General features: G+C 39.0%; 1 protein-coding gene across 1 annotated transcript in view; it reads left to right on the forward strand.

Moving 5' to 3' along the window:
* The window catches only part of LOC115974089 (chloride channel protein CLC-c-like), an 8,098-nt gene extending 7,724 nt beyond the window's left edge, over nt 1-374 (forward strand). The window contains exon 7 of the mRNA XM_031094307.1: nt 279-374. Coding sequence (XP_030950167.1) covers nt 279-374 — 96 coding nt within the window. The remainder of the gene's footprint in view (nt 1-278) is intronic.
* Nucleotides 375-18,751: the final 18,377 nt, after the last annotated feature.

Consider the following 18,751-nt stretch of genomic DNA (forward strand, 5'->3'; position numbering starts at 1 on the left):
GGGGGTAAAAATGATTCTCTTTTTGTTTAAAGATTTTTTTTTCTAGGTGACATCCATTCCATTACCTCTTTCATGCATTTCAGGTTTATTTACACCAAACAAGTCCCATGCTTATACTTGTCTTTCTTCAAACGAACCTGCTCTCCTCATACTTGTGTCATATGTGACCACAATAATGGGCCTACCATGACCAGGGTCGGCAATCACCGTAAATTCAAATTCAATAAAGCAAACCACAATAACGTTGTTAGGATTGAATTTATGGATTTATTGTGTAGCTGGATTCGACGTCAGCTAGGCCTCCAGAATTGATAGAAAAGAAAGGACAGAGAAAAGAAAAGGGAAAGCTTGCATTGAAAAATATACTTGCTTGATTACTCACTATACAACCCATTGGTCTCTTATACAACACCAAAACAACTGTCAATGATCCATCAGTCCCGAACTAACTCTGACTGACTTGCATAGTCTTAACCAACACTAATGTACCACTCTCATATGGTCACTTAGGTACGTGTACTACTAATACACTATCACAGCCCTTACACTATCCAGACTAATCATAGATTACTGTTGCATCATAGTCTCTGCATCATAGCATTGCATCATATCTTTGCATCACAGCAATGGGAAGAGGCACCATATGTTGATCCAACCTCTGCTTTAAACATGAAACATGGAAGGTGAAATGGAGTCTTGATTCAGGAGGTTGCATTGAAAAATACACATGCTTGATTAGCCACTATACAACTCATTGGTCTCTTATATAACACCAAAACAATAGTCAATGACCCATCAGTCTCTAACTAACTCTAACTAACTTGCATAGTCCTAACCAACTCTAATGTACCACTCTCATATGGACACTATCACAGCCTTTACATTATCCAGACTAGTCATAAACTACTACTGCATCATAGCCTCGACATCACAGCACTGCATCACAGCCTCTGCATCATAGCAGCACTGCATCATAGCCTCTGCATCACAGCACTGCATCACAGCCTCTTCATCATAGCCTCTGCATCACAAACTATTGCCATACAACCCATCATATTATACAACATACAAATTATGCCTAACAATACCTGCCCCTTCCCCCCCCCTCCCTCCTCTCCCCCCCAATTAAAACACCTTGCCCACAAGGTGAGGAAATTGTTGCTGCAATTGGTACAAATTCTTCCAATTAGCATTCTCAGTACCTTACCCTTGCCACTGAATTGAGACTTGAGTAACAGTCCTATGCCCCAACTGATGGGAACTCTCTTGCAAAATAGCAGTAGGTTCTGGTCTGATAATGCCCTCAGAATCCACGGGGGTATGGAAGGAAGAGGCACCACATATTGACCCAATGTTTGCTTTAAACCTGAAACATGGAAGGTGGAAAGGAGTCTAGCTTCAGGGGGTTGCATTGAAAAATACACTTGCTTGATTACCCACTATACAACTCATTGGTCTCTTATACAACACCAAAACAACTGTCAATAATCCATCAGTCTCTAACTAACTCTAACTGACTTGCACAGTCCTAACCAACTCTAATGTACCACTCTCATATGGACACTTAGGCACGTATACTACTAACACACTATCACAGCCATTACACTATCCAAACTAGTCATAGGTTACTGTTGCATCAAAACCTTTGCATCACAGCATTGCATCATAGCCTTTGCATCATAGCACTGCATCACAGCCTCAGCATCACAGCACTGCATCATAGCATCTGCATCACAGACTACGGCCATACAACCCATCATATTATACAACATACAAACTATGCCTAACAATACCTTCCCCCCCCCCCCCCAAAATTAAAACACCTGGCCCACAAGGTGAGGAAATTGTTGCTGCAGCTGATACAAATTCTACCAAGAAGCATTCTCAGTACCTTTCCCTAGCCACTGAATTAAGAATCGAGTAATAGTCCTATGCCTGAACTGACGAGACCTCTCTTGCAAAATAGCAACAGGTTCTGGTCTAATAATGCCCTCAGAATCCATGGGGGTAAAGAAGGAAGGGGCGCCACATGTTGACCCAACCTTTGCTTTAAACATGAAACGTGGAAGGTGGAATGGAGTCTTGATTCAGGGGGTTGCATTGAAAAATACAATTGCTTGATTACCCACTATACAACTCATTGGTCTCGTATACAACACCAAAACAACTGCCAATGACCCATCAGTCTCTAACTAACTCTAACTGACTTGCACAGTCCTAACCAACTCTAACGTACCACTCTTATATGGACACTTAGGAACGTATACTACTAACACATTATCACAGCCTTTACACTATCCAGACTAGTCAAAGACTACTGCTGCATCATAGCCTTTGCATCACAGCACTGCATCATTGCCACTGCATCACAGCCTCTGCATCACAGCCTCGGCATCAAAGACTACTGCTATACAACCCATCATATTATACAACATATAAACTATGCCTAACAATACCCCCCAAAAAATTAAAACCCCTTGCCCACAAGGTGAGGAAATTATTGTAGTAGCTGGGACAAATTCTCCCAAGTAGCATTCTCAATACCTTCCCCTTGCCATTGAATTAAGACTTAAGTAACAGTCCTATGCCCCAACTGATTTGAACTCTCTTACAAAATAGTAACAGGTTTTGGACAGATAATGCCCACAAAATCTACAGGGGGTAAGGAAGGAAGAGGCACCACAAGTTGATCCAACATCTGGTTTAAACATGAAACATGGAAGGTGGAATGGAGTCTTAATTCAGGGGGTTGCATTGAAAAATACACATGCTTGATTACCCACTATACAACTCTTTGGTCTCTTATACAACACCAAAACAACTGTCAATGACCCATCAGTCTCTAACTAACTCTAACTGACTTGCACAGTCCTAACCAATTCTAATGTACCACTCTCATATGGACACTTAGGCACGTATACTACTAACACAGTATAACAGCCATTACACTATCCAGACAAGTCATAGGCTACTGTTGCTTTATAGCCTCTACATCACAGCACTGCATCATAGCCTCTGCATCACAGCCTCTGCATCACAGAACTGCATCACAGCACTGCATAACAGCCTCTGCATAATAGCCTCGGCGTCACAGACTACTACCATACAACCCATCATATTATACAACATACAAACTCTGCCTAACAATACCCCTCTCCCCAATTAAAACAACTAGCCCATAAGGTGAGGAAATTATTGCTGCAGCTGGTTCAAATTCTCCAAAGTAGCATTCTCAGTACCTTCCCTTGCCACTGAATAGACTTGAGTAACAGTCTTATGCCTCAACTGATGAGACCTTTCTTGCAAAACAACGATAGGTTCTGGTCTAATAATGCCCTTAGAATCCACAGAGGGAAGGAAGGAAGAGGCACCATATGTTGACCTAATCTCTGCTTTAAACATGAAACATGGAAGGTGGAATGGAGTCTTAATTCAAGGGGTTGCATTGAAAAATACACTTGCTTGATTACCCACTATACAACCCATTGGTCTCTTATACAAAACCAACACAATTATCAATGACGCATCAGTCTCTAACTAACTCTAACTGACTCACACAGTCCTAACCAACTCTAATGTACAACTCTCATATGGACACTTAGGCATGTATACTACTAACACACTATAACAGCCTTTACACAATCTAGACTAGTCATAGACTACTGCTGTATCATAGCCTCTACATCATTGCACTGCATCATAATCTCTGCATCACAGCACTGCATCACAGCCTCTGCATCACAGTATTGCATCATTGCACTACATCACAGTCTTTACATCACAGCATCTCACAGACTATGGCCATACAACCCATCATATTATACAACATACAAAATATGCCTAACAATGCCCCCCCTCGCAAATTAAAACACCTTGCCCACAAAGAGGGGAAATTGTTGCTGCAGCTGGTAAAAATTCACCCAAGTAGCATTCTCAGTACCTTCCCCTTGCCATAGAATTAAGACTTGAGTAATAGTCTTATGCCTCAACTTGTGAGACCTCTCTTGCAAAACAGCAACTGGTTCTGGTCCGATAATGCCCTCAGATTCCACAGGGGGCAAGGAAGGAAGAGGCACCACATGTTGATCTAACCAATGCTTCAAACATGAAACATGGAAGGTGGAATGAAGTATTGCTTCAGGGGGTTGCATTGAGAAATACACTTGCTTGATTACCCACTATACAACTCATTGGTCTCTAATACAACACCAAAACAACTGTTAATGATCCATCAATCTCTAACTAACTCTAACTGACTTGCACAGTCCTAACCAACTCTAATGTACCACTCTCATATGGACACTTAGGCACGTATACTACTAACACACTATCATAGCCATTACACTATCCAGACTAGTCATAGGCTACTGCTGCATCATAGCTTCTGCACTGCATCATAGCCTCTGCATCACCGCATTGCATCACACCCTCTGCATCACAACCTTTGCATCACAGCGCTGCATCATAGCCTCTGCATCACAGTACTGCATCACTGCATTGCATCACAACCTCTACATCACAACATCTGCATCACAGACTACGACAATAAACCACATCATATTATACAACATACAAATTACTCCTAACAATACTCTCCCTCCCCCAAATTAAAACACCTTGCCCACAAGGTGGGGAAATTGTTTTTGCAGCTGGTACAAATTCACCTAAGTAACATTCTCTGTACATTCCCCTTGCCACAGAATTAAGACTGGAGTAACAGTCCTATGCCTCAACTAATGAGACCTCTCTTGTAAAACATCAACAGATTCTGGTATGATAATGCCCTCAGAATCCACAGGGGGCAAGGAAGGAAGAGGCACCACATGTTGATCCAACCTCTACTTTAATCATGAAACAAGGAAGGTGGAATGGAGTCTTGATTCAAGGGTTGCATTGAAAAATAAACTTGCTTGATTACCCACTATACAACTCATTGGTCTCTTATACAACACCAAAACAACTGTCAATGACCCATCAGTCTATAACTAACTTTAACTGACTTGCACAGTCATAACCAACTCTAATGTACCACTCTCATGTGGAAACTTAGGCACGTATACTACTAATACACTATCATAGCCATTACACTATCTAGACTAGTCATAGGCTACTGTTGCATCATAGCTTCTGCATCACAGCACTGCATCACAGCCTCTACATCACAGCACTGCATCACTGCATTGCATCACAGTCTCTGCATCACAACATCTGCATCACAGACTATGGCCATACAACACATCACATTATACAACATAAAAACTATGCCTAGCAAAACCCCCCCTCTAAATTAAAACACCTTGCCCCCAAGGTGAGGAAATTGATGCTGCAGCTGGTACAAATTCTCCCAAGTAGCATTCTCAGTACCTTCCCCATGCCACTGAATTAAGACTTAAGTAACAGTCCTATGCCTCAACTGACGAGACCTCTCTTGAAAAACAGCAACAGGTTCTGGTCTGATAATGCCCTCAGAATCCACGGGGGTAAGGAAGGAAGAGGAACCGCAAGTTGACCCAACCTCTACTTTAAACATGGAACATGGAAGGTGGAATGGAGTCTTAATTCAGGGCGTTGCATTGAAAAATACACTTGCTTGATTACCCACTATACAACTCATTGGTCTCTTATACAACACCAAAACAACTGTCAATGACCCATCAGTCTCTAACTAACTTTAATTGACTTGCACAGTCCTAACCAACTCTAATGTACAACTCTCATATGAACACATAGGCACGTATACTACTAACACACTATAACGGCCTTTACACTATCCAGACTAGTCATAGACTATTGTTGCATCATAGCCTTTGCATTACAGCCTCTTCATCATAGCACTACATCATAGCCTCGACATCATAGCACTGCATCACTACACTACATCATAACCTCTGCATCACAGACTACGGCCATACAACCCACCATATTATACAACATACAAACTATGCCTAACAATACCCCCTCGGCAACTTAAAACACCTTGCCCACAAGGAGGGGAAATTGTTGCTGTAGCTGGTACAAATTCACCCAAGTAGCATTCTCTATACCTTCCCCTTGTCACAGAATTAAGACTTGAGTAACGGTCTTATGCCTCAACTTATGAGACCTCTCTTGCAAAAAAACAGTAGGTTCTGGTCTGACAATGCCCTCAGAATCCACAAGGGGGCAAGGAAGGAAGAGGCACCACATGTTGATCCAACCTCTGCTTTAAACACGAAACATGGAAGGATGAATGGAGTCTTGATTCAGGGGGTTGCATTGAAAAATACACATGCTTAATTACCCAATATACAACTCATTGGTCTCTTATACAACACCAGAACAACTGTCAATGACCTATCAGTCTCTAACTAACTCTAATTGACTTGCACATTCCTAACCAACTCTAATGTACCACTCTCATGTGGACACTTAGGCACGTATACTACTAACCCACTATTATAGCCTTTACGCTATCTAGACTAGTCATAGACTACTGCTGCATCATAGCCTCTGCATCACAGCACTGCATCATAGCTTATACATCATAGCTTCTGCATCACAGCACTGCATCACAACATTGCATCATAGCCTTTGTGTCACAGAACTGCATCATAGCCTCTGTATCAAATCACTGCATCATAGCCTCTGCATCACAGCCTCTATATCACAGACTACGACCATACAACCCATCATATTATACAACATACAAACTATGCCTAACAATACCCCTCCCCCCCAAATTAAAACATGTTGCCCACATTGTGAGGAAATTTTTCCTGCAGTTGGTACAAATTCTCCCCAGTAGCATTCTCAGTACCTTCCCTTTACCATTGAATTAAGACTTGAGTAACAGTCCTATGCCTTAACTAATGAGACCTCTCTTGCAAAACAGCAACAGATTCTGGTCTGATAATGCCCTCAGAATCCACGGGGGTAAGGAAGGAAGAGGTACCACATGTTGACCCAACCTCTGCTTTAAACATGGAAAATGGAAGGTGGAATGGAGTCTTGATTCAGGAGGTTGCATTGAAAAATACACTTGCTTGATTACCCACTATACAACTTATTGGTTTCTTATACAACACCAAAACAATTATCAAGGACCCATTAGTCTCTAACTAACTCTAACTGACTCGCACAGTCCTAACCAACTCTAATGTACAACTCTCATTTGGACACTTAGGCACATATACTACTAACACACTATCACAGCCTTTACACTATCGAGACTAGTCATAGATTACTGTTGCATCATAGCCTCTGCATCACTACACTACATCATAGCCTATGCATCACAGCATTGCATCTCAACATTGCATCATAGCCTCTGCATCACAGTACTGCATCATAGCCTCTGCATCACAGACTACAGCCATACAACCCATCATATTATACAACACACAAACTCTGCCTAACAATACCCCCCCTAAATAAAAACCCCTTGCCCATAAGGTGAGGAAATTGTTCCTGCAGCTGGTACAAATTCTTTTAAGTATCATTCTCTATACCTTCCCCTTGCCACATAATTGAGACTAGAGTAACAGTCCTATGCCTCATCTTATGAGACCTCACTTGCAAAACAGCAACAGGTTCTGGTCTGATAATGCTCTCAGAATCTATAGAGGGCAAGGAAGGAAGGAAGAGACACCACATGTTGATCCAACCTCTACTTTAAACATGAATTATAGAAGGTGGAATGGAGTCTTGTTTCAGGGGGTATCATTGAAAAATACATATGCTTGATTACCTATTATATAACTCATTGGTCTCTTATACAACACCAAAACAACAGTCAATGACCCATCAATCTCTAACTGACTTGCATAGTCCTAACCAATTCTGATGTACCACTTTCATATGGACACTTAGGCACGTATACTACTAACACACTATCACAGCCTCTACACTGTGCAGACTAGTCATAGACTACTACTGTATCATCGCCTCTACATCACAGCACTGCATCATAGCCTCTACATCACAACACTGCATCACAACCTCTGCATCATAGCACTACAACATAGCCTCTGCATCACAAAACTACATCACAGCATTGCATCACAGCCTCTGCATTACAGCCTCTGCAACACAAATTACTGCCATACAATCCATCATATTATACAACGTATAAACTCTGCATAACAATACCCCCCCCCCCCCAATTAAAACACCTAGACCACAAGGTGAGGAAATTATTGCTGCAACTGGTACAAATTCTCTAGAGTAGCATTCTCAGTACCATCTCTTGCCACTGAATTAAGACTTGAGTAACAGTCCTATGGCTCAAATGATGAGACCTCTCTAGCAAAAAAATAACAGGTTCTGGTCTGATAATGCCCTCAGAATCCACAGGGGGAAGGAAGAAAGAGGCATCGCACGTTGACCTAATCCTTGTTTTAAACATGAAACATGGAAGGTGGAATGAAGTCTTGATTTAATGGGTTGCATTGAAAAATACACTTGCTTGATTACCCACTATACAACTAATTGGTCTCTTATACAACACCAAAACAATTATCAATGACCCATCAGTCTCTAACAAACTCTAATTGACTCGCACAGTCCTAACTAACTTTAATGTACAACTCTCACATGGACACTTAGGGACGTATACTACTTACACACTATCACAGCCTTTACACTATCCAGACTAGTCATAGACTACTGCATCACAGCCTCTACATCATTGCACTGCATCATAGCCTCTACATCACAGCACTGCATCATAGCCAGTTCATCACAGCATTGCATCACAACCTCTGCATCAAAGCCTTTACATCACAAACTACTTTCATACAACCAATCATATTATACAACATACAAACTACACCTAACAATACCCCCCCCCCCAATTAAAACACCTTGCCTACAAGGTGAGGAAATTGTTGCTGCAGCTGGTACAAATTCTCCTAAGTAGCATTCTCAATTCCTTCCCCTTGCCACTGAATTAAGACTTGAGTAACGGTCCTATGCCTTAACTTATGAGACCTCTCTTGCAAAACAGCAACAGGTTCTGGACAGATAATACCCTTAGAGTCCATAAGGGGGTAAGGAAGGAAGAGGCACCACATGTTGACCCAACATCTACTTTAAACATGAAACATGGAAGATGGAATGGAGTAATGATTCAGGGGGTTGCATTGAAAAATACACTTGCTTGATTACCGACTATACAACTCGTTGGTCTCTTATACAACACCAAAACAACTGTCAATGACCCATCAGTATCTAACTAACTCTAACTGACTTGCACAGTCCTAACCAACTCTAATGTACCACTCTCGTTTTGACACTTAGGCACATATACTACTAACACACTATCATAACCTTTACATTATCCAGACTAGTCATAGACTACTACTGCATCGTAGCCTCTACATCACAGCACTGTATCATAGCCTCTGCATCAGAGCACTGCATCACAGCGTCTACATTAGAGCACTGCATCACAGCCTCTTCATCGCAACCTCTGCATCACAGCCTTTGCGTCACAGACTACTGCCATAGAACCCATTATATTATACAACATACAAACTATGCCTAACAATACCCCTCCCCCCCAATTAAAACACCTTACGCACAAGGGGAGGAAATTGTTGCTGTAGCTGGTACAAATTCACAGTACCTTCCCCTACAACTGAATTAGGACTTGTGTAATAGCCCTATGCCTCAACTGATGAGACCTCTCTTGCAAAACAACAATAGGTTTTGGTCTAATAATGCCCTTAGAATCCACGGGGGTAAGGAAGGAAGAGGCACCACATGTTGACCCAACCTCTGCTTTAAACATGAAACATGGAAGGTGGAATGGAGTCTTGATTCTGGGGGTTGCATTGAAAAATACACTTGCTTGATTACCCACTATACAACTCATTGGTCTCTTATACAATTCCAAAACAACTGTCAATGACCCATCAGTCTCTAACTAACTCTAACTGACTTGCACAATCCTAACCAACTCTAATGTACCACTCTCATATGGACACTTAGGCATGTATACTATTAACACACTATCATAGCCTTTACACCATCCAGACTAGTCGTAGACTACTGCTGCATCATAGCCTCTACATCACAGTACTGTAACATAGCATCTGCATCACAGTACTACATCACAACACTGCATCACAGCCTCTGCATCACAGACTACTGCCATACAACCCATCTTATTATACAACCTACAAACTATGCCTTACAATACCCCCCCTTAATTAAAACACCTTGCCGACAAGGTGAGGAAATTGTTGTTGTAGCTGGTACAAATTCTCCCAAGTAGCATTCTCAGTACCTTCCCATTGCCACTGAATTAAGACTTGAGTAACAGTTCTATGCCTCAACTGATAAGACCTCTCTTGCAAAACAACAAGAAGTTCTGGTCTGATAATGCCCTCAGAATCCACAGGGGGTAAGGAAGGAAGAGGCACCACATGTTGACCCAACCTCTACTTTAAACATGAAACATGGAAGGTGGAATGGAGTCTTGATTCAGGGGGTAAATCCAGTTTGTAAGAAACACTAGCAACCTTTTGCAATATCTGAAAAGGACTATAATATCTAGGTGATAACTTCCCCAAACGTTTATGCCTTAATGACATCTATTTGTTTGGCTGCAACTTGGGGTACACCCAATCACCCACTGCAAACTCCCTCATGGTCCTATGCTTATTAGCAACAACCTTCATTTTCTCTTGAGCGGCCACCAAGCTCTGCTTCAATAAGGAAATGAGCTGCTGTCTGGTTCTCAAATGCACCTCCATACTGTCTACCTTAGTAGTGCTAGGAATGTAGTCCAAGCGTCTTGGTGGAGCAAAACCATATAAGGTCTCAAAAGGTGTCATCTTAAGAGAGACATGAAAATTGGTATTGAACCAGAATTCAGCTAAGGGTAACCACTCCACCCAAGATTGTGGTCTGTCTGTAGCAAAAGCCCTTAGGTAATGCTCTAAACTTTTATTGACTACCTCAGTTTGGCCATCTATTTGGGGGTGATAAGCTGAAGACATGGCAAGCTGCACACCTTGTAGCCTCATCAACTCTTGCCGAAAGTGTGATGTAAATACAGGGTCCCTGTCACTCACAATTGTGGTAGGCATGCCATGCAATTTAAAGACATATTGCATATATAGTTGAGCTACTTGGCTACAGAATAAGGGTGTGACAAGGGCACAAAATGAATAAATTTAGTGAATCTGTCTACCACCACTAACACCACATCCTTCAACTGAGATTTATGGAGTCCTTCAACAAAATCCATACTCACATCCATCCAAGGCTTTTCTGGTATTGGTAGAGGTTGCAGGAGACTAGCTGGATTACAAGTTTCATACTTCAATCTTTGATAAGTGTCACACTCTCGGGCCAACTTCCTCACATCTGCCCTTAACCCAGGCCAATAAAAATCTCTTTTAACCCTATGCAAGGTCTTAAGAAATCCTGAGTGACCTCTTAATGGATTGTCATGAACCTGGTGCAGAACAACAGTCTTCCAAGCTTCACAAGTGCCTAGGTAGATCCTCCCTTTATACAATAACAAGCCATTCTGTAGAGAATAACCCTTAGGAGCAGCCTACCTTGAACTTAAGGCTTGTAGAATACCCTGCACCTGCTGATCCGTGGCATAGCTTGTTTTGAGATCAATCAACCAAGCTGGGGAAGGAAAGGAAAGCATACACAAAACTTCCTCTTGAGAGTCTAAATCATCCTTATAAGTAAGATTAGCATATTCAGCCTTACTAGATAGCACAGCAGCAGCCAAATCATCCTCAATTTCAACTTTTCTAGACAATGCATCAGCCACAAGGTTATCCTTACCTTTTTTATATTGAACCACAAATGCATATCCTAATAATTTGGCAAACCACTTCTGTTGAGTAGGAGTACCAATTTTCTGCTCTAATAGGTACTTAAGACTTTGTTGATCAGTTCTAACAATGAAGGGTCTACCAACCAAGTAAGCTCTCCACCTTTTGACAGCAGTAACTAGAGCTAATAACTCCCTTTCATAGGTAGACAGGGCCAAATTCCTACCTTTGAGGGCTTGGCTATGAAAGGCAATAGGCCTGCCTTGTTGCATCAAAACTGCTTCTAGCCCTTTGCCCGAGGCATCACACTCTATGAAAAATGGCTTATCAAAATTTGGAAGAGCTAGCATAGGAGCTTGAACCATGGCAACCTTCAATTTCTGGAAAGCTTGCTTAGCCTCCTCAGACGAAGAAAATGCATCCTTCTTCAATAGTGCAATTAAGGGAGCAGCAATCTGTCCATATCCCTTAACAAATTTTCTATAGTAACCTTTGAGCCCCAAAAACCATGTAGTAGTCTTCTTAGGCTTAGTGTGAACCCTAGCACTAGTGATGACATGCCCTAAGTTCTCCACTTCATTACAAGCAAATTTGCATTTGGACCTTTTAGCATACAATTTATTTAAGGCTAAAACCTCTAAAACAAATCTTAAATGGGTCACATGCTCAAATAAAGAAGTGCTATAAACCAAGATATCATAAAAAAAAAAAAAAAACTAAAACGAATTTTCTGAGATAAGGCTTAAAAACTTGGTTCATCAAGGATTGGAAGGTTGAGGGGGCATTGGTTAAGCCAAATGGCATTACCAAGAACTCATAATGTCCCTCATGTGTTTTGAAGGCTGTTTTAGGCACATCCTCCTCCTTCATCCTGATTTGATGGTATCCTTATCTTAAATCAAGCTTGGAAAAGACAGTTGTTGCATTCAACTCATCTAACAGCTCATCAATGACTGGAATTGGAAACTTATCCTTCATAGTGATGTTGTTCAATGCTCTATAGTCAATGCATATCCTCCAAGACCCATCTGTCTTCCTTACTAACAAGACAGGTGAAGCAAAAGGATTGGTGCTGTTTCTAATTGACCTAACAGACAACAATTCTCTCACAATCTTCTCAATTTCATTCTTTTGATAGAAAGGGTATTTATAGGGTCTCTGGCAAACTGGTTGAGAGCCCTCCATGAGAGTAATCTGGTGTTCATGACCCCTCACAGGTGGTAAACCAGTAGGAGTCTCAAAAACCTCTCCAAATTCCTGCAATAACAACTCCACTTCTACAGGTACACTATCTTCCAACACCACATCAGCTGCAGGAGTAATTTGAAGCAGTAAACCCTTCCTTACTGATCCCTTAAGCAACCGATTACATTCCATGAAGGAAGTGTTTGAAGAGGGACTTAAACCTTGCAACAAGACCTGTTGATCCTTATAGTGGAATTTCATAGTTAACAACTGAAAATTCTAGTGTATTACACCCAAGGTACTTAACCACTGAGTGCCTAACACATCATCACAACCTTCTAATGTCAAAACATGAAATTGAACACAAAATTCTACTCCTTCCACACACACTAGTACACTACTACAAAAACCTTGAGTTCTCACCACAGTACCATTAGCCACCTTAACTTCCAAAATTCTTGAAACATCAACCTTTAACTGTAAACTAGAGACCACTAATGCATCCACAAAATTATGGGTACGACCTGCGTCAACCAGTATCACTAACCCACTGCCATTAATCTTGCCTCTAACCTTCATAGTGCCTGGTGTAGGAGTCCCAGTTAAAGCATACAATGTAATTCCCACATCTTCTTCTTGTTCAATTTGTTTATTAAAATCACTGCCCACTTCCTCATCCACCTCAATAATTTGCACTTCAGATTGCAATCTTGGTATTATATCAATCCCCTCTAAAAGAAACAATTTAACATTTTTACACTTATGCCTAGGCATAGCACAACCCTTTCTTTCTCCTTTCATCCATTTGAGCAGGAGTAATTCTCTTAGCTGATATTTTTGGTTCACTGCATTACTCTTAGGTAAACCAAGAATTGAAGTGTTACCTGATTTTTGATGACTCTTTATGCTCTTCCTACTGCTCCACACATATTCTTCTTGAATCTTGGCTAATCCAAAAGCTTCATTCAAGGACTGAGGATTGAGCATTCTTACAGATAACCTTATTTCATCCCTTAAACCACTCAAGAAGCAGCTAAGCTTATGTAAAGGAGAAAGCCCTTTGACTCTGTTAGACACAGCTTCAAATTCTGCCTTATACAAGGCCACAGTTGAAGTTTGCCTCATCCTGGTCAGCACCTCCATAGGATCATCGTAGGAACTAGTTTCAAATCTCACATGCAAAGCTGGTACAAAGGATTCCCAATCTGAGAACACCCTTGCTTCTTCTGCTTTTTGAAACCAAATCAATGCCTCCAAATCCATGTGAAAGGAAGCTATCAATAGCTTTTCTGCAATTGGGGTTTGGTAATACCCAAAATACTGGTTGGCTTTGTAAACCTAATTAGCAGGATCAACCCTTGAGAATCGTGGAAAATCCAACTTCACAGACCTGGCAAGTGACAAGGTTGAAGAACTTGGAATTGAATTTGATTGCACATTTCTCTGAGGTGAATTCTAATTTTCATCTATGGAATTCAAACTCTGTAAAATCGCACAGATGTTTTGATTCATATCATTCAAGGTTTTGGTATGAATGTCTTGAATCTTTTGTATTTCTTGGATGTCCTTGTTATGGTGATCAGAGGTAGTACGGAGAGAAGCAATGGCTTTATTCACTGTATTCATAGCAACAACTCGTGTCACAGTCATGGTAGCATAGGAATGATGCTCTGATACCAATTGTTAGGATTGAATTTATGGATTTATCATGTAGCTGGATTCGAGGCCAACTAGGCCTCCAAAATTGATAAAAAGGAAAGGATAGAGAAAAGAAAAGGGAAAGGTTGCATTGAAAAATAAACTTGCTTGATTACCCAATATACAACTTATTGGTCTCTTATACAACACCAAAACAGCTGTTAATGACCAATAAGTCTCTAACTAACTCTAACTGACTTGCACAGTCCTAACCAACTTTAATGTACCACTCTCATATGGACACTTAGGCACATATACTACTAACACACCATCACAGCCTTTACACTATCCAGACTAGTCATAGACTACTGCTGCATCATAGTCTCTGCATCACAACACTACATCACATCCTCTGCATCACAGACTACTGCCATACAACCCATCATATTATACAACATACAAACTATGCCTAACAAACGTGCCTACCATGATCAGGGTCAACAATCACCTTTAATGTTCACCGGGTACATAGAGAAAATTCACAATAATTTTAGTACATTTTTAGATTAGCTTATCAATTTATCATTCTTATTATTATTATTTTCATGACTCTTGTGTAAGTTGATAGGTTAATTTAAAAAAGTTGTGAGTGGGTTCCAGTATCTAAGATTTGAATAAAAAATTTGGGATTCAATTCCATCTTACATCGAAAACTGATTGGTGTCTTAGTTTGATGATTATAGGTTGAAACTCTATATATTAAAAAAAAATTGTAAAATTATAATGATATATATGAGCATCATTACACAAAAAAAATTATTAAGTTAAACATTCTTAGCTTCAAAATACATACCTAAAAGATATTAAAAATAGAACAAATGAACACCCACCAAGGCAACAAAATATCAAGCCAAATAGAGCTTAGATTCAGTATTGGAATATATTATAACACTCATCCTACTCTTGTTTCCTTAAGCATGGATTTAGCAAAGAGTTCATTGATTAAGAAATTTAAAGTATGAGTGCAGTTTCTATTTTGTTTTTGTTTTTTATCACGTAGGGATCTACTATTTACCTCATCGATAGCTTTAATCAGTCGAGTTGTTATTTAGAATATTAATAGTATTTAAAGTATGAGCTAGGGCAAAGCGCTCATTCCTTCTTTAAAAGACTTTCTAGAAAATCTCTCATACTGTATCAATTGGTCATGATGTGTGAACTCTCGTCAGTTTAATGAATCAATTTTTTGTTTAGCTTAACTTGTTCCTTGCTTGGTTCTCTTGTGAGGAAGGAGCACAAATAAGCATTATAAAACCAAGATAAACAAATCCTACTTTAAAAGACACCTATGAACAAGTTTTGGAAAACAATGCAAAATTTTGTTTGTGTTTTGTGTTGACCAACTTGACTTTTCTTTTGCCCACATTTTTTAATGCTATCAAACACAGGAAAACTTAGACATCAATCTTCACAATACATTTTCTGCCCAAACAAATGTAATGCTATTTTTAAATCCATAACGGTTTGCTCCATATCTTGCTTATGTGAGCCATTATGGGTGTGGAAATTGTTTTCCCAATCAATTAAAAAAAAAAAAAAAAAAATTTAATTTCAAGTATTATGGTAAGGTTGTTTATGAAGGCTTTGTTGCTGGGGCGATGCACTTGGCTCATTAGTTACTAAGGACAGTGGAGTCTTTCTATCTTAAATTGCATTACATAAAAGGAACAATAACAGCATTAGATAAGGGATGGACAGGCATCATTTTCATTACAAAAGAGTGCACTCAAGATTTTAAGTGTCTGTAGTGTAATAACTAATAAGAATGGATTGATAACTTAATTTAGTCCCCTATTTGTTGTTGAACAAGCAGCAAAAGTATTTGTGTTTGTATCTCTTACAATTAAATTCCTCTTGTTTTTCTTTTCAAAAAAAAAAAAAAATCCTCTTCATTTTGTATTTTTTTTGGTAATATGAACATTCTTTCAATTCTATTGTAATGTTTTGAATATTAATATTAACATTCTGGAGCTAATGATATATCGAAGAGAATAAATTGAGCATGGTTTTGGGTGCCCTCAAAGCTTTAACTGTGTTATGATAAATTCTTTATTTAGTGAAAGTTGGGGTATAACATTGAAAATTTTGGGTTTGACCAAAGAGTTTGGTGAAAGATTGATTGCAAAGACGAGGCAAAATCATTTGCAGATTTCATGTAAAATAGAAGAAAGAATGGTATGTTAGAAATGGTCTAAAAAATCGATAATGAGCTGCTTAGTGATTGTTTGTATATTCTATTTATTTATTTTTATTTTTTTTAAGTTCCTCTTCAACCAGTTGTACTAAAATAACATTCACACGTTTTCTCGTGGTCTTTCAACAAATACACAACAAACAAATTGTCATAGGTAGAGACACTTGCATGCCCTGGGCCACATTTTAATTTTTTAATTTTTTTGGATACCAGATACAAAACAGAAGACAAAAACAGAGTCTCCAATGAAAAATAGCCTCCAAAAGAGAAACAAAGAAGCACACTTTATTGCTTTTGGCACCCATAATGGTCGAAATTACATTTATTTTTATGCACTTGGCTCCTTAGCTTCTAACAATTGTGGAATCCCTTTATTATAACTAGTAAGTTGCTCGTGCGATACACGGATAATATTGTAATGTTTTATGTAAGATAAGTTTGGAAAATGTTGTACATATATTATACCATAATTGTTATAGAACTTTTTGTTAGTAATGAGTTCATTATAAGAAGTAACAAAAGCTAAACAAAATAATGAAGAAAAGATGAAATTTAGAATTTAAAAAAAAAAAAAAACCTTAATGAACCAAATGCTAAAATCCTTGATTCATACATTATTGAAATTCATAGAAAAGAAAGCACACACAACATATAGATCATTATACAATCATCATTAAACCAAAACTCAAAAAAAAAAAAAAAAAAAAAAACCCCAAAACTCAATTTATTGTAGGAAAAAAGTCAATATGTATTTCTTTATTGAAATATCAAGAGACTTACTCGAGAAAGAAGCTTTGGAGTCTAAAGAATGTAGATTGAATAGTTGTGTTGTTTTTCCACTGCAAATTCAATTGCCATTGACTAAATCCCCTCCACCCTACCATTGCACACTCCTAGTGTGATGGTCACTTCATAAGTATTAATGTTTGTAGGGTATGGGAGGTAAGGGCTGAAGTTTAAGTTTCCAATAGAGAGATTTACACATATATATACATTTAAATTTGGCTAGAGTAGAATTTCTATCTTGTAAAAAAAAAAAAAAACCCTCCACCCTAAATGATAACTGCTTGATCCCTATAATCCAATTTATGATTTACAGTAGGTTTAGCTTTTGTTTATTTTGAAAATATCCCAGTATACTCAAGCCATATGCTAAAATTAAACAATCTTGAAAGGACAATGACAATGAGACTTTTGCACTACAATAAACAATTATCGACTTCTCAGTTCTAGATTTCAAGCATCTTTTGAAAATCGATATACACAATAACACAACCTATAAAAGAATTGTATCTTGTATCAAAAAAAAAAAAAAAAAAAAACACAGAATCTCACGATCTTAACCCTACCAATTGTAAGTGAAGAAATGAATTTTTGAAAGTAACAAAAGATAGCTTGAACTCATACGTGTCAAGGCCACTTAATGTGCGATGGATAGCCACTGGCTACAACAAAAGATCACAAAAGCAATAGGTTTCTTCCATTGGCCTGGTGTTTTAAAAAATTGTGAGTATGGAAACAAAATTTGAGAGTAGCAGTAGTTTAGGAAAATTAACTATTAAAGGTTTTTTTTTTTTTTTTTTTGAAGAGAAAGAAAGGGAATGGAGGCATATAGTCAAAGTTGAGAGGGGAAGGCAAAGCGTGAGAGAGAGGTTGGGGAGTTGGAGTCAAAGGTTTAGAAAATCCTACGTTAATCATTATTGCAGAGTTTTGATAATGTACATAATGTGAAAACAAAAAGGCAAAAACCAAAACATCATTTTGGAGGCAAGCTGTGATTAATGCATCTACACAATCATAAAGGCAGAAACTTTTTATATAACTAACGTAAAAACTTGCCGTACCCAAAATAAAAAAATACTAACAGAGGGAGACTTTGTTTATGAGATGTTTG

The sequence above is a fragment of the Quercus lobata genome, chromosome 2, assembly GCF_001633185.2.
Source record: "Quercus lobata isolate SW786 chromosome 2, ValleyOak3.0 Primary Assembly, whole genome shotgun sequence".
NCBI classification, from domain to species: domain Eukaryota; kingdom Viridiplantae; phylum Streptophyta; class Magnoliopsida; order Fagales; family Fagaceae; genus Quercus; species Quercus lobata.